Source organism: Hemiscyllium ocellatum, chromosome 23 (assembly GCF_020745735.1).
Source record: "Hemiscyllium ocellatum isolate sHemOce1 chromosome 23, sHemOce1.pat.X.cur, whole genome shotgun sequence".
Classification (NCBI taxonomy): Eukaryota; Metazoa; Chordata; class Chondrichthyes; order Orectolobiformes; family Hemiscylliidae; genus Hemiscyllium; species Hemiscyllium ocellatum.
In genome coordinates, this window is record NC_083423.1 from 46,139,976 (window position 1) to 46,162,512 (window position 22,537).

General features: G+C 39.8%; 1 protein-coding gene across 3 annotated transcripts in view; it reads left to right on the forward strand.

The window, feature by feature from the left end:
* Positions 1-17,304, forward strand: part of LOC132826772 (non-muscle caldesmon-like) — a 209,672-nt gene extending 192,368 nt beyond the window's left edge. For all 3 annotated transcript variants that reach the window (XM_060842956.1, XM_060842958.1, XM_060842959.1), the window contains 3 exons: positions 5,103-5,192; positions 10,221-10,281; positions 15,870-17,304. In XM_060842956.1, coding sequence (XP_060698939.1) covers positions 5,103-5,192; positions 10,221-10,281; positions 15,870-15,898 — 180 coding nt within the window. In that variant the 3' untranslated portion in view covers positions 15,899-17,304. The remainder of the gene's footprint in view (positions 1-5,102; positions 5,193-10,220; positions 10,282-15,869) is intronic.
* Positions 17,305-22,537: the final 5,233 nt, after the last annotated feature.

Consider the following 22,537-nt stretch of genomic DNA (forward strand, 5'->3'; position numbering starts at 1 on the left):
TGGGCGGCACGTGGCTCAGTGACTAGCAATGCTGCCTCACAGCGCCAAAGACCCGGGTTCAATTCCCGCCTCGGTCAAATGTCTGTGTGGAGTTTGCACATTCTCCCCGTGTCTGCGTGGGTTTCCTCTGGGTGCTCTTGTTTCCTCCCACAGTCCAAAGATATGCAGGTTAGGTGAATTGATCATGTTAAATTGCCCGTAGTGTTAGGTGAAGGGTAAATTTAGGGAAATGGGTCTGGGTGGGTTGCTCTTCAGAGGGTCGGTGTGGACTTGTTGGGCTGAAGGGCCTGTTTCCACACTGTAAATAATCTAATCTCTCTCCAGGTGAGCTGTTACTCTGAGATTATGCCTAGACTCTCCGATAAGGGCAAACAGTCTCTCCTTGCATCTACCCTGTAAAGCCCCCTAAGAATCCTCTATCATTCAATAAGGTGGCCTTTTCATTCTTCTCAATTCCATATTTCTATGGTTCTGTGTTGTTTGTTCCATTGTAACATCTCAGCCATTCAGAAGTGGGTAGTCAACAAGCCAGCATCTGTTTCCCCTGTGGTATAAAGGGTGATCATTTGAAATCTGGTAATCTTCCTTTTATCCTGATCAATGCAAGAGGAATAGGTTTGGCAGTATTCAAGTTCTGAGCTTTTTTGAGGACATGATGAGAAATGGGAAAAAATCTCGCATCTAGGGCAAGAGCACAGGGGAACCATAGGGAAAATTTTGTCTAGTGTGCTGGAGAAAGAGTGAGAAATGGCAGAGGCATCTCTTAAGTAAAAAAATACCTCACAAAGTAGTGAAGATACTGGTGATGGCTAAGGGATGCAGTAATGCCCTATCGATCTCGGCTGGCTGAAGTGTCCGAGACTGACCATATTACCTGATTGAAGCTGAAAGCATTAATGCATTCTCATAGCTCTATAGTTTACCATTATACCTCTGAAAAATTATCGTCAATAGATTCATTAGACTTTTGACCTCAATTCTAATTTTGAAAAGAACAACTGCTGCAATGCCTTAGTGTAGGCAATAACTTGTGCTGTGTGACTGGCAGTGAGTAGTCTTTGTTCTGTTGCTGGCTCACATTGTTCATTACAAACTGCAGCATGCTGACGTTAGTTACTTCTATGCTGTATTTCAGTGTGAAGGAATAATAACCTATGTGCCTATTTTGTATATTTATGCCTCAGTCAAACATTCCTGTGAACGATAAGGGTCTGATTGGCTGAAGGAGTGAAGTTGCAGTCTTGGGTACAAATCACCTCCATGAGGATTTAACTATTATTTTATGCAACATTTTGTTGTAATTGATGGATACATTTAGCTGTGAGTAGTATATCATCTGAGACTGAGAACAGGGGATCATGAGTTATATTCCTGACTTTAATTGCAGCTCCAACTTGACTGTTCCAGTGGGCTGTATTTTTCTAGTTGTAAATTGACAGCATTGAAGTTTCATCAGAGAGAGAAGGAGTGCAATTTCTATCAGGACCAGTTCTCCTTATGGAAGTCAATCTGTGATTGAGGGAGAGGCTGAATAGGGTGGGGCTATTTTTCCTGTAGTTTTGGCGGCTGAGGAGTGAGATTGGAGATGTTTGTAAAATGATGAGGTAAATAGCCTTTTCCCAGGGTAGGGGAGTCCAAAACTAGAGGGCATAGGTTTAAGATGAGAAGGGAAAGATTTAAAATGGACCTAAGGGGCAACTGTTTCATGCAGAGGGTAGTGTGTGAATGGAATGAACTGCCAGAAGAAGTAGTGGAGGCTAGTATAATTACAACGTTTAAACGGCACCTGGATGCGTGTATGAATAGGAAGGGTTTAGAGGGATATAGGCCAAGTGCTGGCAAATGAGACTAGATTAGCTTAGGATATCTGGTTGGCATGGATGAGTTGGACCGATGAGTTTGTTTCCATGCCGTACAACTCTATGACTCTTTGAAAGTTTCAGAGTGATATGGACCAGAAACAGGCAAATGAGACTAGATTAGTTTGGGGAAACCTGGTTGGCATGGATAGTCTGGACCAATGGGTCTGTTTTTGTGCCGTATAGCTTACAGTCCAGTCAAAGGCACGAATAGTTCGCGAAATGTATCTGTCCATGTGAATGGTTAGTGTTGATGGAGTAGGAGTGATGTGAGAACTCTAAAGGGGGTACTCTTTCTAAAAATAAAACTGTATGTTTAATTGAATGCATTGTTTTTCGCAACTGTAAGAATAATGAAACAGCAAATACGGGGAAGAAACGACTGCATTGTCTGTGGAAATTGGCATTCCAAAGGTGTTTATGGTATCGTCCAGAAGAGGGAAGCAGCTTATCTCCAGAGATTCTGAATTGGTCTCTGCAAGACACTGAACAGATTACACATGGCTGACTTCATATAACGAAACTGTTTCTTTGCTTCTAATACATACATCTTTCACATCTCTGCATTTATCGACAACAGTGTTACACATGTATAAGGCGCAAACAGCTTGTGTGAAGTTAATAACCTTTGACCTCTCCTGTTTTCTTAATCAGTTGGTTCCTCCACTTCCTTTCTTCATGTCTTCGTTCATTTCTGTCGGGTTGGGATAGCTTCTCCTTCTTTCTTTCTTCTACTTCCGGGTGGTCAGGGACTGTTGTGAATAATCAGGTAAACCTGCCTTGATTTTTTTTTAATATATACTTTATCTAAGGCTACAGTTCTATTGATATGTGATTTTATTTCTTCACAACAAAAATGCATTCACCACAATACTAATCCTTCACAGTGACAAGATGCTGTTAACATCTTCATTATATTCATCTGTAACATTGGGTGCCAGAATGGAGATTAAGCCTCCTCTGTTATAATTGTATCAGTTGGCCTGAGGTAGAACACACTAATAATTGTACCACTGTTGAAAATGCCCCACTTGGATCACATTAGTAATGTTAGAAAATTTCAATTTATTGAGAATCTTTATATCTGTAGATTGGGAAATGTGCTGTAAATTAAAATCCAAAATTGCAAATAATGTGTAATCCAATATTGTTCAATGTTTTCCTTTTACACTGGAAGAGAAATAGGAAATAAGTTAGTGATTTGATCCATCTTTCCAAACACTCCTTGCTAAACAATGCACCAGGGTGAGTGATGTTTTATTGTTGCATGAAACTATCAGTGGGAGAGTAATATCTCAATGTAAAACATTCGAAATCTGTTCAGCTTTGTCAGCAATAATAGCTAGCCAAGCCTTTACCAAAAGGGTGCAAGTCCCCTCAGCCAGGATTTCACATGTATCGCTCAAAAAAGATAAAGTAAAAAATCACGCAACATCAGGTTATGATCCAACAGGTTTATTTGAAAGTACGACCTGGTGTTGTGTGATTTTTAACTTTGTCTACCCCAGTCCAATACTGGCACCTCTACATCAAAAATGCTGAATAGTGCATTCCTGAAAACTGACGCTGAGGGTTGAGCTGGAGAACGTTTAGTGGATGATCTTACAGGATGCAGTGGGTGCGGGAACATCTTATGACGCAATCAAAAAATTTCAAAGCAACCAATCTCAATTATCTTCTATAAATTGTTCCCACCAAGTCAGTAAATGTTAAATTCAAACTAAGATAAATGAACAATGTTGCTGGTTTATTATCTCACCCATTTCTAATCCTTTTTTAATATAAAAAAGGTTTCTTTTTAATCAAAAACACAAGAATCATAGAGTACAGATAATTCTCTTTTGGAATTAAGTACAAAGTGATTGTTGAATAGTTTCCAGATGTTAGTGTTGCCATTTGCTGGGGCTTGGCAGCAAGTGCCTACTTTGGGGCACGGAAAATCGTACAGTAAATCACTCCAAGAAAAACATGAATTTATCCCATATATTTCACAACAATCAGATGCTGAAAATCACTTGACAGTGTAGTCATAGTTTGTAGACAGCAAGTTTCCACAGACAGCAATATGAAGATGATTAGTTAATCTGTTTTAGTGATGTGATGTTAATTGAGGAATAACTGTTGGTCAGGACTCCAGAATAATTGCTCGACTCTTCTCTGAAATATTATTTCCATCCATTTGAGGAGGTAGTTAGAGCCTCAGCATAGTGCATTGGGAGTACTAGCTTTGATTTTGTGGCTAAGTCTTGGCATGGGTCTTAAACCCATAACTTTCAGATTTGGTGACAAGAAAGCTACCAACTGAGCCATGATTGCCATGCATTGAAATTCTAAACTGATGGCAAGTATGGGGTAAGGAGCATTGTAAATGTAGAATTTAGAAAGAGCTGTTGTTGCATTTCTGTGCTAAATTTAAAATCAAGTAGAAAACTAATTTTCTGATCAATCAATATAGTCATTAACACTATCCACACTCCTCATGTAAGTTTGTATATATCTTTCTAAAAGCTCTGTACCCTTCTCCAATTCCTTCTCTTCCTTGATGCTGCTTCAGGTAAAGACAACTTCTGTTGATTTCATACGTACTCCATTGCAAATCATTATCTGCTGACTGCTGTTTTAATTACTAGTATATTTTAGTAAAAGAAGCACTGGGTTTGATTTTTGACTTGCTGCCTAGGTATGGAGCAGTTTTTATTCTCCTGTGATTTAAACATAAAAGGTCAAAGATCTACAACTGTAGATTTCAAATTCTCTGAACTGATTTGCTGTTGATGTAATAATAAATCTAAAACAGCATTAAGGAGAATAAACTGTTCTGATACTGCAACACACATCATTTGCTGTCCTCTTAAAATATCTGCCTGATATGTTCAAGAAGAATTGCAGAAAATCAATTTGGAAAGACATTGATATCTAAGTTTCCCAGTAGGTATAATTATTACCATGAGATGTTTAATAGCAGTTTGTTTTCATACACTTTTCAATTCATTTTTATTTACCTAAGTTAATAGTTTGAACTTAAAAACACAAGCGATGCTTGGTTCTTAGAAGCACACTTTGTTTTGTTTTCTTCCTCTTGCTTGAAATGTGCACCAAATGCAAAATTATAGACTACGCTGAATGCTTGTCACTGTCACCAAATACTGAAAGTGTGCTGTATCCTGGCTGTTGTATTATTTTGATTAGTCTACAATTTTCTTGTGAAAATGCCTTACAATTTATTTGCACTTTTAATTCTAGGATGTGAGGCCAGGAGATGTATCGAGCAAGCGGAACTTGTGGGAGAATAAGACCGATTCTTCCAATGGAAAAGCAGCCACCCCATCTAAGGTCATCATTGGATAGGAGACATCTATCTAGATTCATACACATTTCTCCATTATATTTTGATGTAAACTGTTACATCCCCGGATTGCCTGTACAAAACAATGTTCACCCGGGAGCTATTTAAATGTTATTAGTTGATATCCAAATATTATGCTGAAATTTGTTGATGCTGTTCTTGTAACTTAAAAAAAATCTGTAAAATTCTGATTGGTAGTTAGTGCCTAAGACAGGTGAGAGGGAACCTGGTTACCAAAGAGTGAAATTAGTAACAAAGTGGAGTCTTTAAAAGTTAAGATTTCTATTTGCTAAAACTGAAGTTGCATTTAGCTCTGGAGCACCACAGTCTCATTCAATGGAGCTAAATTGAAATTTCAACTTTGATTGTTCCTTGAACTTAGCCTCTTTGTATTGGTAAGTGTTGCCAGTTTATAAGCAGCCAACTCATGCAAGACATTGTGTGTACCCACTGAACTGCTGTTTCACTAAGTGCAATGTATTATAGGACAAGGTGATCACAATTCTTTCAAAGGGTTAAACTGCTCTACTTTCTACTCTATTTTCCAAGACTGAGTTTCGGTGTCTAAGACTAACCAAGAATGTAGTCCTCTCCTGGCATTGAGTGCTCAGATCCAGCTGATGAGTATGTTTGTGAGCAACCACAAGAAGCCTTATTCTATAGGCTTCCCTCCGCTGTTAATCCTGCAATGAAACCAGCCATCCTTGCTCATAGCATTGTGGTCAACTCTTAACTGCCCTCTGAAACTGTCTGGCAAGCCAATTCATCCAAGTGCAACTAAGGATAGTCAATAACTAAATAAATGTCTAAGGATACACAGTTAAAGTGATTTGGCCATGCTGTATTACTTATAGTGTTCATGGATGTGTAGGTTAGGGTGAATTAGCCATGGCAAGTGCAGGGGGGTTACAGGGATAGGGTAGGGGGATGGGTGTGGGTGGAATGCTGCTCAGAGAGTCAGTGTGGACTCGTTGGGCTGAGTAGCCTGTTTCCACACGAGGGATTCTATGGATTTGCCAGCAATGCCTACTTTCCACATAAGACTTCAAGTTAAACCTCTGCCCAGAATATGAGTGAAATCAGAATGCAAGCAGAGTGGATGGCTACCATTGTGCATGTCTGCAATGTTTTGATGCTCTATCAGACTGTGTAACTATGGCATCAACTGTAGCCTAACTGCCAACCTTACAAAGGAAGGATCAAGTAACAGGGGAGGGGATTGGTATTTGTTGGGCTGAAGTAATGCAATGAGGACCCCTTCTCCACACACACTCTCAGTTGCCTACTTCACCCCTGAGCATATTCCCAACACAAACATCCCAGCACTGTTACACTTTGTACCATTATGTCATCAGGATAGCTCTCACCTACAGGAGTCTCAGCCATTAAGTGGTATGTGTTCATAGCTGAGTTCAGCAAATAATGCTTCTCCTGTTAGTTGTGCGTCTTTGTGGGGAGGGGACGAAAAGTAAGGAGTATGGGGAGCATTACAAGGAATAAGAAGGAGGATTCAATTGACCAGACCGGGGGAAGAATTCATGGCAAAGGAGGGAAGTAGTGGAAAGGGTTGAATAGGAAAAGTGAGATGAAATGATTTGAGAAATGAAGGACATGAGTTAACAAGGGTTGAGGGCGTAGGGAGAAAAGTGGGAAATGGTTGGTATAGGGATGAACAGAATGTAAGACAAAGAGGCAATTAGATGGGAAGATAGAACATATGACCTCACTGGTTGTAGTTGGCAGAAAAGGAAAAAATAATAGAAAATAAGGAGGGTGGGAACAAGGAAAATTAAGCGCAGTAAAGAAGCATAAAATACAATAAATGGTGTCAATCCACAACAACATTGGAAAAAGGGAGATGAATTCTGTGTCAAATATTTGGCAGAAAAGGAGATAGTAAAATAAATGAATGGCCAGAAACTGGAAGCAAAGTTTCTGTTGGAGGGAGGTGATGGGTAAGAAGATGAGAAATATTTTTGGGTGGGGTTGAGGTTAGTTATGCAGTGGATATCATATGAAGCAGCAATTCACTGTGTTAATGCCTGGGAATAAATAACCACTGAAGCTGCAAAATTGGCTCTAAAAACCTGACCGATTGATAAAGGACTTGAAAATCTTCTATAATTATCTAGAAAGGCATTATTGTAAAGAAAACAGTAATAGTTACAACAAATTAGGAGCAGGGAGTAGGCCAACTAGCTCCTGGGGCCTGTGCTGGCAGTCAGTAAGGGGGCAATTGATCTGATTGTAACCTCCTATCTGGCGTACCTGTCTATCCCAATACCACTTCACCTCCTTGTTTCACCTCAGTCTTACACATATTCAAGCAGTCAGTTTCCACCACCATATCAGCTGGATTAAATGCCTTTGTCACGAGATCTAAACAGGGCCAGTCACTGATTCCCCAGTCTCTAACTCCGCTCATAATACCTTTGATAGTTAAAGAGCCAGTTCTGACTTACACTGGGACCAGTGCTGATAGGTGAAGGATAACATAAATACAATCAAGTGCAGACATCAAGTGTAGAAAATGTTGAAGAACCACTCCACCCTCTTTCCCCTTTCCAATGATCTTTAACAGTATCACCAGCTTTGCGATTCTCCACCACCAATATTTTAGGAATCATCATTAACGATTGACTTACCTAGACCCATTGGATTCAATATCTTGGCAAAGGCAAGTTACTTCATCATAAATGTCCTACCTCTTACCCTTTAAAACTTGCATGACTTTCTCGTAATGAATAAAAATAAAATTTAGGAAATTGAATATCTTAAGCCTGATTTTGCAATAAAAGCTTCTCCCCTGCCAAACTCTTGTTACTGATGCTGATGGGGAAAAGCTACCTCGGTGTTCTGGAAAGGGTGGGACATTGTAGTTCAATTAAGAGTACCTTTGGGAAGTGAACAGTGAGGTTTAGATATGGTCATCAGCTGTCCCTCAATTCGGGGATGACCACAACACAGTTGCAAGTTTCTACCGTAGATCTTCAAGCGACTGAACAGATGGGTTCTCAGCCCACACATCTTTGGGCACACGGAGCAGATTGCTGCACGAGATTGTGCAGTCTGGAGAGAAGGATTTGCTTCTTTGTCCTACAGCCTTTGCCTGCCACTCTGCTTCATTAAAACACTGGGACTCAAAGCATGATGCAGCTCGATGGACACGGTGCTATTTTAAACATTTGGGAACAAACCCCTCCCAATGTCTAATGGCAATGCTACCATATTTTATGGAAAACTTCGGAGTGTCTTTAAGGCACTTTCTTTGATGTCCAATTGAATATTGGCCACCCGAGAGTTGAGCAAATCAGATCTAATGGGGAGATGGTTATTGGCTCGGAACAGTCTCTGGTCCATCAAAGCTAATTCTGCCAGAATGCGCATAGAACAGGCTTTAAGATGAACATTAGCATTTGATCAATTGTTCTCCCACTGAATCTGGATGATGCAGCAGAGATGTTTTTGATGGAATTTCTCAAGTGCTCTAACATGTTCCTAATTCACAGTTTGGGTCTCTCTGTAGATCAGAATGTGCTGACAACAGTGGATTTGTTTGTTAAGACTGTGTTCAATTTTAGAGGTTTTTGACATCAAATGCTTGTCACTGTGATGTGTAGAAGGCTGAACTGTCACAGCTGGTCCAGTGTTGGGATCTCGTTGACAATGGTGACCTTTTGAGAGCTGCTGTCTATCAAGAAATGTCAAGTGTTCAGTATATCTGAGAGTCTCTCCTTCAACAAATGTGAGATGTGGGGTATGTGCCTGAGTGGTTGTAAGTTGATATGAGGTTTGTTTGGGCAACTTTCCAAGCCTTGAGGAGTTATCAGAAGTTGAGGATTACCTGATCAGCAGTGAGCTAATAGAGTGGTGGGGCAGAATTGATGGGCTGAATGAGCTATCTCTGTTCCCACATCTCACAATCTTCCCTTTAGGAATCTATTACATCTGACTTTATTTGATATCTCAATTCAAGAATTGAGTTAGATGTGTGAAAATTTTCCCAATTTGATCGTGAGCTGCATTTGAAATTCCTCTCCTCAGTCAGGCTGCTTGAAGGCTGAGATATTGATCTTTTCTCTCTTTGATGTTTGGACCTTATGATGCCTTGGGGCTGCTTCATCACTAATTGAATAAGTCTTCGATCTATCCGGTAGATGTCAATGCCCTGCACGGATCAAGTGATACAGCTAACACTCAGATTATTAATCCAAAAAATGACATGACCCAGGAGGTGCCAGTCACTTTGATGTAGGATGCCTCCACACAACTTTTTCTTTCCTTCCAGTGGAAGAGAGTGTAACCTCAAAGCTAACGACAGCATCCTATTGGTTATACCTGAGATGTAGGTTAATGTACATGAATTTTTCATTTATACAGTTCAGGAGATCTGGCACTGCATCCAAGATTACATTCCTGCTGGAAAAACAGATTCTGTGAGCATGAAAGTTTCTGTCAGCCATTCCTTTTCGTAAGAAGGTTTATCCCCTTACTTGTCTCGTCAGCTGCCTCTCACCAACAAAGCCCCAGCTGAGGTCCCCAACAATTCTTTTCCAGCTAGTTGAAATTGACCATGAGTGCTCTAACTTGCCAAGTTGCAGAAATTAATGTTTTCTTTCTTCCACCATTAAGATGGTCATCCCACAGGGTGTAGTCTCCCAGTGAGGAGACAGCAAGACAGCCTATTCCTAGCCCCCTGTTCTTTAGGGTTGAGCTTAGGTTTTCCTGAGGAGGAGCACTCAGTCTCAAATGCTGTTTCCCGGAGACCCAAGACTATTGCTGAGTGGCCTTCAGGGGAATGTGTCTCTCTTTTAACATTTGGCATGGATATGAGTCATGGCTTACTATCTGTACTTGGGCACAAATCAATCATAGGTGTCTACAGAGATTTGATGGGCAAACTGAAGAGAATAATATTTAACCATATAACCAACTGGGACTACTGCCTGGGTGAAGGAAACAGTACAATTTAAGCACTAGAAAAATGATGACCATATTTTCTTTGTTATGCCTAGATTACAGCTGGAAGTAAGTACAAATCAGGCTCAGCTGGGGATCACAGCAGTTACACTAATGGTGAGTGACTTTTAGAAACACTTCAAATTGAACACGAACAATATGGCCAGGTAATTCTGGGCTTGTTTACAATAGTATTTCAAGCTCCATGGACAGTTATCACTATGAATGCCAACAGCTGAACGTTTTTTTTTATTGTATCTTCAATGTGCGTCAGCAGAAAGACAGTAAAACTAAGAAGGTGACAGTGTTAAGAACAAACTGTACACACTCTTCATGGTAGCTGAAGAGATGTCACTGTGATAAATGGCTAGCCATGTGTCAGTTCATCTTTTGGGTCCTTGTTCAATTACAAATTGCTATATTTACAAAATCAGTGATAAATCGTGCGTTTATTGTACTCAGGGAATGTTGCAAAATGTTAGGTGGCTGGTTTGCATTATATCATCTAAATTTAAATGAGCATGAGAATCTGAATCATGTTTGTTGTATTACACATCGGTCTGCGTGCTGTTAAAATGAGGAGCATGTTAGAATTGACCATGAATCACTCATTAGCAGCAGTGGGTTTTAAAAATATCTCACAAAGGAAACCAAGGAGAAACAGGAGACAGATCATTATACCTCACAACAGCTGGGCATTATTCCTGGCTGTTGTACACACTAAGTCAGATTAACAACTTACCAAGCACATGATTGTTTGAGAAGGTTGATTTGTAGCAGGGACATAGAGTATGGCACAGGTTGAGGATCTACACAGTAGAAATCTATGAAGGTAACAACCTTGATATCAATGTGAGTTTCATTCTATTAAAACCAAATGTCTACAGGCCAAGGTCAGCTGCAGGCCTTTTAATAAAACCACATGAACTGTAAGCATTCAGTAGGTCAGGCAGTGTCTAAATACAGAAAAAACAATGTTTCAGAGCCAGTAGCATTTAATCAGAAATGGAAGGTGTTAGAGATTAACAGTTTTTAAGCAATTACAGAGCTAAGGCTTTTTATCATTGATTTAATTTTTAATTAAGTTTCAAGCACATGTGAAAGAGTGACAGGTTATCCCATTAGGCTAGAAAATGCTGGAGGTACTTAGATTTGCGAGATGGATACAAACAGTTTATAAAGAGGTATTGACAGGTTAAGCAAATGGGCAAAAAATTGGTAAATTAACTAGAATGTGGAATAATGTGAAGTTGTTCATTTTTTTGGAAGGGATTTCAAATTAACAGACTATTATTAAGATGGAGAGAACTGCAGAAAGCTGCAACACAGAGGAACTTGGGGGTAACTGCGTACGAAATACAGAATACTAGCACACAGGTGCAGCAGGTAATCTGGAAGGCTAGTGGAATGTTGGTCTTTATTTCAAGCAAGTTGGAGTGCAAGAATAGGGAAGTCTTACTGCAGTTGTACAAAGTGCTGGTGAGACCACATCTGGAGTACTGTGAGCAGTTTTGGTTCCCCTTATTTAAGGAAAAATATCACTTTATTGGAGACGGTTCAGCGAAGGTTCATGAGAATGATCCTTGGTTATGAAGGGATGGTCTTATATGGGTTGGGACTCTATTCACTGAAGTTTAAATGAATAGTAAATGAAATCATTGAGATATATAAGATTCTGAAGAGGCTGACAGGGTAAATGCTGAGAGGATGTTTCCCCTCATGGAAGAATCTAGGACCAGAGGGCACTGTCTCAGAATAAAGGGGTGCAAAATTAAGACTGAGATGAGGAGTAAGTTCTTCTCTCAGCGGGTGGTGAGTCTTTGGAACGCCTTACCATAGAGAGTTGTGGGGGCAGAGTCCTTGTGTATATTTAAGGCTGAGATAGATTCTTAATCAGTCACAGATATAAGGGTATGGGGAAAGGGCAGGAAAGTGGAAGCGAGGAATGTCAGATCAGCCATAACTTTACTGAATGATGGAGCAGGCTCGAGGGGCAGAACAGCCTACTCCTATTTCATACGGTAATATAACATAGGTCTTGAAGTATCATGGGAAAGCAAAGTTAATGTGGGTGTGTTTGGGGATGTGTGTCAGTTTTCAATCATACCAAAAACATTAAACATATTTGTGTGTACATGAACCCATTAATAATTGAGCCACACTAATTTATTTCTCATTTTTTAGATACTTAAATTTACTCTATTCAGCCTTAAATTTATAAACCTGGTTTGGCACTGTTCCTCCTAAACTGGATAAGAAAGTTAATCACTTTACAGTCAGTACCTTCCAGATGGGGACTGGTCGGTTTATGGTAGCTCGTGGATGGTTCTGAATAACACCAGCAGAGTGGGTCCAATTTCCATTCTGGCTGAGATAAACTTTGGATCTGCCTCCTTTTGAAAGGCAATTGCAAAGCATCACTGACAAAAAAAAGCAAGGAAGTTGCTGAGGATGGAGCATCAGCAGATAATGATCCAAGGAGCTACCTTCAAACAGATGTAGATTAGATTAGATTACTTACAGTGTGGAAACAGGCCCTTCGGCCCAACAAGTCCACACCGACCCGCCGAAGCGCAACCCACCCATACCCTACATATACCCCTTACCTAACACTACGGGCAATTTAGCATGGCCAATTCACCTGACCCACAAATCTTTGGACTGTGGGAGGAAACCGGAGCACCCGGAGGAAACCCACGCAGACACGGGGAGAATGTGCAAACTCCACACAGTCAGTCGCCTGAGGCGGGAATTGAACCCAGGTCCCTGGCGCTGTGAGGCAGCAGTGCTAACCACTGTGCCACCGTGCCGCCCAGATGTATTGCCAAGATGTTTTCTTACTGACGAGATTTCACCTTGACTGAATGCTCATCACTAAATCTATTAGGTCTGTTTGTTTAATAGTTCCTATACATATAGTACTGGAAGCTATCCTAGATCCATTCAAACAATTCATTAACTTTACCATCTGTATTTATTCCTCTTTTTCCAGACCACACAAACATTAAATGTTCCTATTGCAACCACATTGTCTTTACTAAATGCTTATCCAATCTCCATATTTATGCATGTCCCCACCCCATACTAACCTCAAGGGGTTTCTAGATTAGTCCTTCTCAGAGCTTTTACATTCAAGGATTGCTTTTATTAAAAAAAAAACGAGTATGTCATTTAGCCAATCAAGAGTGCCCCAGCATTCATCAGATGGAGCCATAGCCATTTGATTGTGACTATAATTCCATTTTCCTACACCCCAACTTTCAAAATGTTTTCCCACTTATTGGAGTCTTTTAATTGTACTGCTGCAATTTCTTTTCAATATTGCTGCTCCTTTTCCAATGCTAGCACCATCTAAACGTTGAATAGACAGCACCATTTAAGCCCAAATTCAACTGAATGTTTGAACATACAGCCAGGAGCTGAAGTGAACTATTTGGTCCCTTGAATCTGCTTCATCATTTAATGAACCATGGCTGAACTGTTTGTGTTTTGAATTCCATATTCCCTTCTGCCCCCAATAGATTTTAATTTCCACTGCCAAATTAAAATCTCTTCACAATAAAACAAAGAACTGCAAATGCTGACTATCTGAAACAAAAACAGAAATTACTGGAGAAACTCAGCAGAGCTGCCAGCATTTGTGGCAACATTTTGAGTCCAGCGACCCTTATTTGGAACTTCAGAAGTTGGAGCCAAGAAGGGTCACTGGACCTGAAACATTAACTCTGTTTTCTTTCCACAGATATTTCCAGACCTGCTGAGTTTCTCCTGCAATTTCTGTTTCTGTTTAAGAAGTTTGGATTAACAGTTTGGATAGGATTAAAGAACAACAAAGAATGCAGGATTCTGTGTATTCTCAAACTCAGACACATTCCCCTGGAGGTCAGGAATTCTGGGAATTCGCAAAATCCGTGAAAGTGCGGTGGCCAAGAGTAAGTAAATGTGTAGCAGTCAGAGACAAACACATGATCCCCTTCCACCACCAGCCTTGGAAATGTTTAATGACCCTACCCCCATTGCCTTCTGAGGCAGAGAGTTCTAAAGTCTCTCAACCCTCTGAGAGAAAAACATTCTGTTTGTCTGTGTCCTAAAAGAGTGATCGCTAATTTTAAGACAGTGCCCACAAGTTCTGGACTGACTCCCAAGAGGAAGCATGCTCTTCACATGAAGTCAAGACTGTACAGGATCAAAAAACTTCGGTGATGTGGATAGATTGGAAAAAGTTGGACCTCTTCTCCTTGGAGAGAAGAAGGCAGAGGGAAGATTTGATAGAAGTTTTCAAAATCGTGAGCAAATCGAATAGAGTAAATAGGGAGGAGCTTGTTAAAGAAACAAGAACACAAGATCATAGATTTAAAGAGATGTGCAAAAGAAGCAAAGGTGATATGAGAGAATTCCTTTTTCACACAGGAAGTAGTTAAGGTGTGGAATGCACTGCCTTGAAATGTGGTGGAGGTAGTTTCAATTGAGACATTCAAGAGAGGCACTGGATAATTATTTGGCTAGAAGTAATGTGCAAGGGTATGGGGACAAAGCAGGAGATTTCTGTGTATTCTCAAATTCAGAAACAGTCTCCTGCAGGTCAGCAGAGACTTTCCAGGGATTCACAAAAACTGCGAAAGTGCTGTGGCCAGCGGTAAGTAAACATGTAGAAGTCAGAGCCAAGCTCGTGACTTCTCTCCTGCTCCAATGTAGGCATGATGGGCCGAACGGCCTCTGTGGTGGTTTCACCAGTGTCCTGTGTTACTGAAGCATAATGTCCTTTCTTTAATGCTCAGTTCCTCTCACAAGAGAGGATAGCATTCTATTGGCCTTCTTAAATACTTGTTGTACCTTCGTGCTAAATTTTTGTGACTCATACAATAGAACACCGAAATCAATCAGTAGCTCAAAATTCTGCAATTGTTCTCCATTCAATTAATACTCTGCTTTTAATTCATCCTGCGAAGCGAATAACTTCACATTTTCCCTACATTCTCCTTATGTGTTCTGTTCAACATACTTTTCTACTTATCTTTGTGTCATCTGCAAATGTAGCCACAAAGTCTTCACTCCCTTTCCCCAGTTTAGAACCATATCTAGACCATTCTTCCCTTAAAGCAGAACTTGTGCTTCTAGCGTCCTTGTTTTATTTCTTATACAGTGTGCATTGTCTCCAGATGCTGATCAGTCAATATTGCCTTGACTTAGGATTCATATTGAATAACCCAATTTTTAGGCCTTCAATTCCAGTATCCATATGTCCCTTTATATCTATGTGTCCATCATACTACCATTACGGAGTTGGCCTGAGTGTGTGTTGGGACTTGGTTTCCAGGTTGAATTGATCTTCTTTTTAAATTGGCCGAATTTCTGTGTCTCCCATGATAATTATATGAATGGGGTGGAGGTTGTGACAGGGTGCTTCAATTATGCTCCATTTTTCAACAGAGTGGATTTGCCCAGCCTTATGCAACAATGATGTTGACTCATACTTAATGATGTTCATGTTTTTACCATTATGATATTTCTCATATTCTTTACACATTTCATGAATAATATGCCAATTTAAAATGACACCACTTAAATGGGGGGCAAATTTTGTTCTAAATCAGTTACATTTCATGTGCACTGGAATCTTCTGCACAAATCAGAGTTGTAATGTTATTTTGTTTGTTCAATATCTCCGCACAAATACATTTGATTTATCTTGCTTTCTTCACCAGGGATGGCACATGATGAAAATGAACCCTAAAGAAATCTTCACAGAATTCTGTCCAAGTGTTTCTGAGATGCCGAGATGAGCTTTTTTTTAAATATTTATATAATATTTTATTAAGGATTTGGTTCACATTATCCCAGTCAAAGCCATGTGTATTAGCACTGCATTACAAATCCACACATTAGCAATTGATCTTCACAGATCTGCCACCTTTGTCCAGATTATTGAGACCCTTATTCTAAAAGAGAAATGTGCTGTGAAATTTGAAAATTTAGAATATTGATACAACATCCACTTTAGAATAAAATTAAATCTATAATGTGGAACATTTTTACCATGAATTCATGGATAAATTAAGTAATTAAAACCAATGAGATTTTGAATTAGACTTTCTGCTCACTTTAAAGTGTTCTGCCTGATGTCATGTTTTTTACATTTTTGTTAAGTATGTTAAAATGGGTTTAAGATTTGATTTGTAATATTGGTACTGATTATTGATTGTTTCATTTTGTTCTCAATGGAGAAAAATGGAGCAATAGTGGTTTATCACAGATAACATTCACATCTTCTAGCTTTGTAGTTTAATTAAAGATAGAATGCTTTTAACTAGCTTGAAATGCTAGATCATTTATTCAGTAATAAACCAGAAAGCAGCCTACAACACAGTTTTTAAAGAAAAAAAGTTACACGTTTCACAAAAGTTATTTCCAACATAACTGGCCTTAGATGTTCAAAGTGAGTACTCAACAGACAATAAAATATACTGAATCTGCCTCAAAATTATATTAAAAAAACTCAATATATTTTAAGGAGTGAGCGAATGAGTGTATGTGTTGATGTGTGTGTCTGTGATGAAATAGGACAATGAATAGATGTGGTATTAGGAGATTAAAAAGGGGTTATGAGTTCTCTGAAACACTGAACTTCCATTATGCATGTCACAGGAGTTGTACCACATACCTTTTGATGTATCACACTTTTATTCATATCTTAACCTGCATACATGGCGAATACACAAGAATTTAAAGTCCTGATTTTTCAAGGAAATTGGAAGTCTTAATCGATGTTTCTTCAACACTGTTTAATTTTGAGTCTGAATAGGAAAAGAGGCTTTTTATCACTTCTTGTGTATGTTAGTCATCTCTGCATAAAGTTAAATAAAGGTGGAGAAATCAACCCAAAGATGTGCTACAACAGCTTTGCTACAAAACATTAACCATTTTGTACTTTTTTTTGGTTTACATATAACATGAAATGCAAATGCACTCAGTTATTGTCTGGAAGTAAAACTATGCAACTTTTATTTTAAATTGCCTGCTTTCTGCCATTTTGTGAACACCACAAATAGTTAGAGTTTTAGGCAACTGCATTTTCCATTACAATGTTTAAAACAATATTATGAACATGGCAATTCACAATAAACAGATTATTTCTATAAACTGGCTGTGTTTGTTTTATTGAAAACTGGTAAATGTTAACCGAATTATAAATGGTTTCAAGATCTTTCGGATTGTATATTTGATGGGGTTCAGAATAAACTATTGAGTGCCACTGTAGAATGAGGAACCAGTTGCTGATCAAAAAACTAGTGTTCATTCAGGGGCCACCTGCTGTTGAGATGTTTGGAAAAAAAAAATGAGAGTTTATTTCACCTGGCGTCCAGCTTGTACTGGTCAGTTTTCCCTTTATAGGGATATTGAGGTATCACCAGGCGTAACTATGAACTTGGAAAGGATCCCAGAATGCCTAGTTTCAAAAAGTATCTGTGTGCTCAGACTAGCAGATCTCTTTGCAGGTGCTTTGTGGTGATCATGCATCACAGAGTGGGAAAATTCACCTTCTCATTAGCTTGGGAAAAGTCTACAGCCGGATTAATTTAGTATTATTCAGGGGAGGGCTGATGAGACCATAGTATTATCTCTGGTGAGTGAGCTTTACAATAACTGACTGGACTCTGGGAGGATTGAGGCGATTGTGAATTAGGCAATTAAATTTGTATCTTAAACAAGTGAATGTTGGGGCTGTAATAGAATATGTACAAGCATGATGTTGCCAGGCTTAGATGGTTTGAGCTATAGGGAGACGCTGAAAATGCTGGGGCTATTTTCTCTGGAGTTGGAAGCTGAGGGATGACCTTATGGAGGTTTAGAAAATCATGAGGGCTATGGATAGGGTGAATTACCAAAGTCTTTTTTTCCCAAGGTAAGGGATCCAAAACTAGAGGGCAGAGGGTAAGAGGGGAAAGATATAAATAGGACCCAAGGGGCAACTTTTTCACACAGAGGGTGGTTCGTGTATGGAATGAGCTGCCAGAGGAATTGGTAGAGGCTGGTACAATAACAATTTTTAAAAGGCATCTGGAAGGGTCCATGAATAGGAAGGGTTTAGAGGGATTGGGGCCAAATGCAGGCAAATGAGACAAGATTGATTAAGGATATCTGTATGGCATGGATGAATTGGTCCAGAGGACCTTTTTTCATGCTGTACATCTCTATGACTCTTGGTGCTCTTTTAGTTGTAATCCCCCAATTTTTAGAGATGTGTGACTGTGAGTATGTTCAACTAGATTTTCGTAGATTGCTTTGGATGGCATTTTCCTTCATATTTCTCCCTCACTCCCTATACATACTTTTGGTGCGCCCAACCACTGCTTTGGCCTTTTTAAGTGATACTTGAGTTCCCTTTTGCTGGTCAGCTAGATAGCACTAATATTTTTAGTAATGGAGCAGCTGACACTCCATAATGATTCATCCGTTTTAATAAAACATAAGGTTCTTGTGTTGTTCAAGTTAGCCTTGGGCATGGCAAATTTCCACACGCTTTGGTACAATGGAAACTTGCAGAAACATTAAATAAGAGTATATTCAGGTCTAGCAGACACTGTGTACAATGCGTGTAACACACAAATCAATTCTAATCTCTTGTTTTAGCACCTGCTGTCTCATTTCTTACTAGAAAAGTGAAAATCATGCAAATGTCTGTCCATTTAATCACCTAACACAAAAGACTTGTCTGCTAATTGTCATCAGTGGCAATGATTGCAGTTCTTCTGTATGTTTGTTCTGGTATATTGCTGAGTGTCAGCTGTGGGTAAAAGTATAAAGCTGACATGCTGTATATCTGACTGATAGAAAACTTCCACAAGCACCATCTGACAGCAAGATGGTTTATTAGAAAGCCTTTTCATTCAGAGGGTGTTGGGAATCTGGAACTCTGCTTGTAATGAAGGTAGAGGCAGAAGCCCTCCTAACATTGAATAAGTATTTCAATACGCACTTGCAATGCCAAGGTAGACAAGGCTACAGGGCAAGCGCTGGATCTTGGGATTAGAATAGTTCAGAGAATCCCTACAGCATGGAAGCAGGTGTTTCGGCTCACCAAGTCCACACCAAACCTCTGAAGCGCATCTGACCCAGACCCATGCTATCCTGTAGCCCTGCTTTTCCCATGGCTAACCCACCTAGGCTGTGCATCCCTGAACACTATGGGCAATTTAGCATGGCCAATCCACCTAAGCCTCACATCTTTGGACTGTGGGAGAAAACAGAAGCACCCGGAGGAAATCCACTGGGAGAATGTGCAAATTCCACACAGACAGTCACCTGAAGGTGGAATCAAACCTGGGTCGCTGGCGCTGAGCTGGCAGAGTTAGCCACTGTGCCACCCTGGTTAGGTGCCTGTTTTTGACTGGTGCAGAATTATTGGGCGGAATGGTCTTTTTTTCTGTGCTGTTGACCTCTATGATTCTATGATGGAACTAAAGTAACATCCCCATGAGAGTTGAGGCTCTCATATCCATACTTTCTATCACTACAACATCTTACATAAGATTCACAGAACAGCAACCAGTCATTCAACTCAACAAATTCAAGCTCAATCCAAACCTTCTCCTTTCTTTCCACATCTATATTATCTTTATTCTTGCTGCTACCTGATCCAAACTCGCATTAAGAGCTTTGAAATCATGATTATCAGGTATATATTTAATTTGCCCTCTTACTCTGAACTCCGGTGAGTAAATTTCAAAAAGACAAAATTTTCCACAATAGTAAAACTGAATTGAAAGGCTACAAATTGATGTTTTAATTAATGATTAATAAAAGTGACTATTAAAAAATGTGCCACACAGCAGAGCAAACAGGTGCTGGTGGAGGTGTTATTGGTCATGACACTGGAGTTGAAAGCTACAAACCAGGCTAACCATCTGGGAAGGTGGGTTTGAACTCCCACCCTGCTGGGTTGGTAGGATTTAAAAACAACGCCTAGCCTAAATGGCTCACTAAAGAAATCTTCTTTTGCCTTTTTGGTTAAGAAGCAGAGTTAGAGAGAGGAGTATATTTGAATTGTAAGGGGATCAAAGGTTCCAGGGAGAATGGGGTTGAGAAAATGTCAGCAATGATCAAACGGTGGAGAAGACTTGATGGGCTGAATGGCCTAAATATGCTCCTATATCTTATGTCAATTATGGAGGGAAGAAGAGTAGCTGTGTGTCTCCCTCAGTCTTGCTCACTCGCTCCCTCAGGTAGGTAGCCTCCCTCTGGCACTTCCTCACTCACCCCTTACTCCGAACCATCCACTCACTGCCTCAACCTTCATTGCCTCAACCTGTTATCACCATCACAACTCGAAATGCGGGAGAGAAATGACCTTTCATTCAAGGAATGGCTACTTTCAAAATCTTGCAGTTACATTCAACCTGGATTTTGAAGAAAGATTTCGCAAGACATGAAGGACCCCTTGAGTGCCTGTTGGACAAGCCCGATCCATAATGTTCACTTTAACCATACCCACTGCTAGCAAGTTCATCATTGTTACTGTTATCTGCTACGCTTATACTGAATTCTCTATTAGACTTCTTGGTAATTATCTTATGAAAACCAACTCTAGGTTTTGCTGTCCACACTCTTCCCCCACCCCCTGTTAAATCAAAGTTTTCTCTATCCACTCTGTCAAAAACTTATATAACTTTAAAAACCTCAATAAGGTCATTAGCCAACCTTGTCTTTTGAACAAGAAAAAGACTCAGCCAGTTGTATTATGTCTCTCTAGTTTCATTCATAGTTTCAGCACTGTAACCTAAGGGTGTAAAAGTATCAGACTCCATCTCAACACAATTCATTTGAAGCATGACATGTTGATGTTAATGTGCTATTATTTGTAACTGAGTAGCTCAGTAACGGGCCAGACTCAGATATGCCTGTGAATGTAATATTAATATGTATATCAATGAACTGTTATAAATGTCTTTTGGTGTTCTTTTGGATTTCTATGAAAACATTACAAGCAAGGTGCACAATGGGGACCCAGTGGATGTGGTGTACCTAGATTTCCAAATGGCCTTTGTCAAGGTGCCGCATAAGAGGCTGCTGCACAAGGTAAGGATGCATGGTGTTAGGGGTAAAGTATTGATGTGGATAGAGTTGACTAACTGGAATCAAAGAGTGGAGATAAATGTGCGCTATTCTGGGCTGGCAATCAGTGACTAGTGGTGTGTCTCAGGGGATCAGTGTTGGGACTGCAATTATTTACAATTTATGCAGATGATTTGGAGTTAGGGACCACGTGTAGTGTGTCAAGGCTTGCAGATGACATGAAGATGAGTGGCAGAGCAAAGTGTGCAGAGGACTGTGAAACTTTGCAGAGGAATATAGATACTTTGGGTGAGTGGGCAAAGGTCTGGCAGATGGAATACAATATTAATAAATGTGAAGTCATCCATTTTGGTAGGAGTACCAGTAAAAAAGATTATTACTTGAATGGTAAAAAACAATTGCAGCATGCTGCTATGCGGAGGGACCTGTGTGCCCTTGTACATGAATCACAGAAGGTTGGTCTCCAGGTACAACAAGTAATGAGGAAGGCAAATGGAATTTTGTCCTTCATTGCTAAAGGGATTAAGTTTAAAAGCAGAGAGGTTATGTTGCAGCTGTACAGGGTGCTGAGAGGCCACACCTGGAGAACTGCGTGCAGTTTTGGTCTCCTTACTTGAGAAAGGATGTACTGGTACTGGAGGGGTGCAGAGGAGGTTCACTAAGTTGGTTCCGGAGTTGAGGGTGTTGGCTAAAGAGGAGATACTGAGTAAACTGCGATTATATTCATTGGAATTTAGAAGAATGAGGGGGAATCTTATTGAAACATATAAAATTATAAAGGGAATAGACAAGAAAGAAGTAGAAAGGATGATTCCACTGGCAGGTGAAGCTAGAACAAGAAGGCATGGCCTTAAAATTAGGGGGAGCTGATTCAGGACTGAATTAAGAAGGAACTTCTTCGTCCAGAGGGTTGTAAATCTTTGGAGTTCTTTGCCCAGTGAAGTAGATTGTTGTCCACTCCTTTGCCTGTCCAACTGTTCTTCTCTCTCTTTGGGATCTATTTACACTTTACCCCTTTCCCCTACCCTATCTTGTGCATATAAAATGACATTTTCCCAGTTACCATCAGTTCTGAGGAAGGGCACTCAATCGAAAGTATTAATTGTGAATCCTGTCCACAGATGTTGCCAGACCTGCTGAGTTATCCAGCAATTTCTGTTTTTGTTCCTGATTTACAGAAAATGCAGTTCTTTCAATTTTTATCCAATAATACAGCATATTAGAACATTGGTTTGCGGAAATCAAGAATGAAGGAACACAATCATAGTAAGCCATAGGATAGTGTATTAAAGAACCAGAG